Source organism: Acanthamoeba castellanii (genome assembly GCF_000313135.1).
Source record: "Acanthamoeba castellanii str. Neff unplaced genomic scaffold scf7180000084603, whole genome shotgun sequence".
NCBI lineage: Eukaryota > Discosea > Longamoebia > Acanthamoebidae > Acanthamoeba > Acanthamoeba castellanii.
This window is the reverse complement of record NW_004457654.1, coordinates 630915-632612: the sequence shown is the minus strand read 5'-3', so window position 1 is coordinate 632612 and position 1698 is coordinate 630915. Positions and strand designations below refer to the sequence as shown.

Below are 1698 nucleotides of genomic sequence, written 5' to 3'. Positions count from 1 at the left end.
GAAGGGCGGCGGAGGAGGAAGGTGGCGGGTGCACGGGGAGCAGGACCTGCCGGTGCTTGGCGCCGCCGTGGGCGGCGACGCGCGCGATGGCGTCCGACTTCTGGTGTCGCAGGGCGGCGTCGCGTTCGTGGGCCAGGTGGGTGGCGATGGTGCACTGGGCCAGCCGGAGCCACAGTCGCGGCTGGTGATGGTACGTGTCGGCCGCGCGGAGGAGACAACGGAAGGCCACGCCGGGCTTGCCCGTGACGAGCAGCTGGATGCCCTGGTTGTAGTACATCTCGCATCGTCGCGACGTGCGGGCGGTCGTGCTGCCCTCTGTGGTCGAGCTCCAGTCGTCGCGCACGGCCTTGGCCAGGTAGAACGCCGCCGCGCCGTACTTGGCGGTCTGGTAGTGGATGCAGCCCATGTTGTTGAAATAGGCCGCCGACAGCGCGTCGGGTGATGGTGGCGACGACGATGGCGAAGACGTTGTGCTGCTGTCGCCATTGGTGGAGAAGCGCTTCTGCGAGGCGTTGAGGAGCTTGAGCGATTTGCGATAGTTGCGTCGCGTGTACTCGAGGTGCGCCTTGAGGAACGCCAGCTGGCCGGCGGGTCCGCCCGTGCCTGGACCCGTGGCGGTTCCGCTGGTGCTGCTGGCGATTTGCTGCTGTTGCTGCTGCATGAGCAGCAGGGCCTCGCCGGCCTGCTTGAGCTCCTTCTTGGTGGCGTTGGCGCTCTTGGCGAGCAGCTGGAGCCGGGCGCGGTAGAGGTGCACCACGAACTGCAGCTGCTCGAGGCTGAGCGACAGCTGCGGCCGATCGGCCGAAGAGGAGGAAGCGGCGGAAGAGGCACGTTGTGGAGTGGTCGAGGACGACGATGAGCTGCCGCCGCCGTTGGAGGCGGTGGAGTCGTCGCTGGTCGAGGCGCCCGATCGAGTGGCAGCAGCGGGCGAACAGAAGGTCTTCTCCACGAAGAGCAGCACCGACGCCGCTTTGGCGCCCTGGCCCAGCACTGGTGGTTGCGTTGCATGTCATGCGCAGCAGAAGCGGCAAACGCGACAATGAAATGCAACACGACGCGCGGAGAAGAGAGAAGGATGGAGAAGGAGGTGAGGACAGGGGTAGCACTACGTGGTAGAGGAGTAGAGGAGGAGCCGCGTAGCGAGATCACAAAAACGGGGAATCGAATGTGTAGGGGTATGCATACCGAGTAGAACCTCAACGAGGAGCAGGCATACGCGCAAGGCGAGGTCCTCGTCGAGAGCCTCGACGTTGCGGTAGAGTCCTCCCTCCAAAATCTCTAGTGATGCCGAGTAGCGTCGCAGATGGTAAAACAGAACGGCTTGGTTGTAGCTCAGCGTGGCAAGACCCAATCCGCCCGCTGCGTCTTCGGCGCCGCCAGGCCCGGGGGGATGCTCTGCGGCGTTGGCCGCGGTGGCGAGTGCCCCCAGCGCATCGACTAGCCTCTTAATTTCCACGCAGCCCCCTCGGTAGAAGGCGGCCACAGCCAAATTGTGCTGAATGCGAGCCTCGCCGCGCAGCCGCTGGGGGACCTTCTGGAGCGCCTCCACAGCTCGATCGAAATCGCGGTTGGTGAAGTGGGTGAACGCTGCCGCCTCTGGCCCTCCAGATGTAGCCATATTCGTATTCGTATTAATTTTCTTAATTTTCCTTTACCTTCGCGAGTCGCTAATCTATTGTCGTTCGCACAAACTACGCA

General features: G+C 63.8%; 1 protein-coding gene across 1 annotated transcript in view; it reads right to left on the bottom strand.

Annotated features, from left to right (window-relative positions):
• Positions 1–1618, bottom strand: part of ACA1_070160 (tetratricopeptide repeat-containing protein) — a gene marked incomplete at both ends in the record, with an annotated part of 2679 nt that extends 1061 nt beyond the window's left edge. The window contains 2 exons of the mRNA XM_004352896.1: positions 35–990; positions 1186–1618. Coding sequence (XP_004352948.1) covers positions 35–990; positions 1186–1618 — 1389 coding nt within the window. The remainder of the gene's footprint in view (positions 1–34; positions 991–1185) is intronic.
• Positions 1619–1698: the final 80 nt, after the last annotated feature.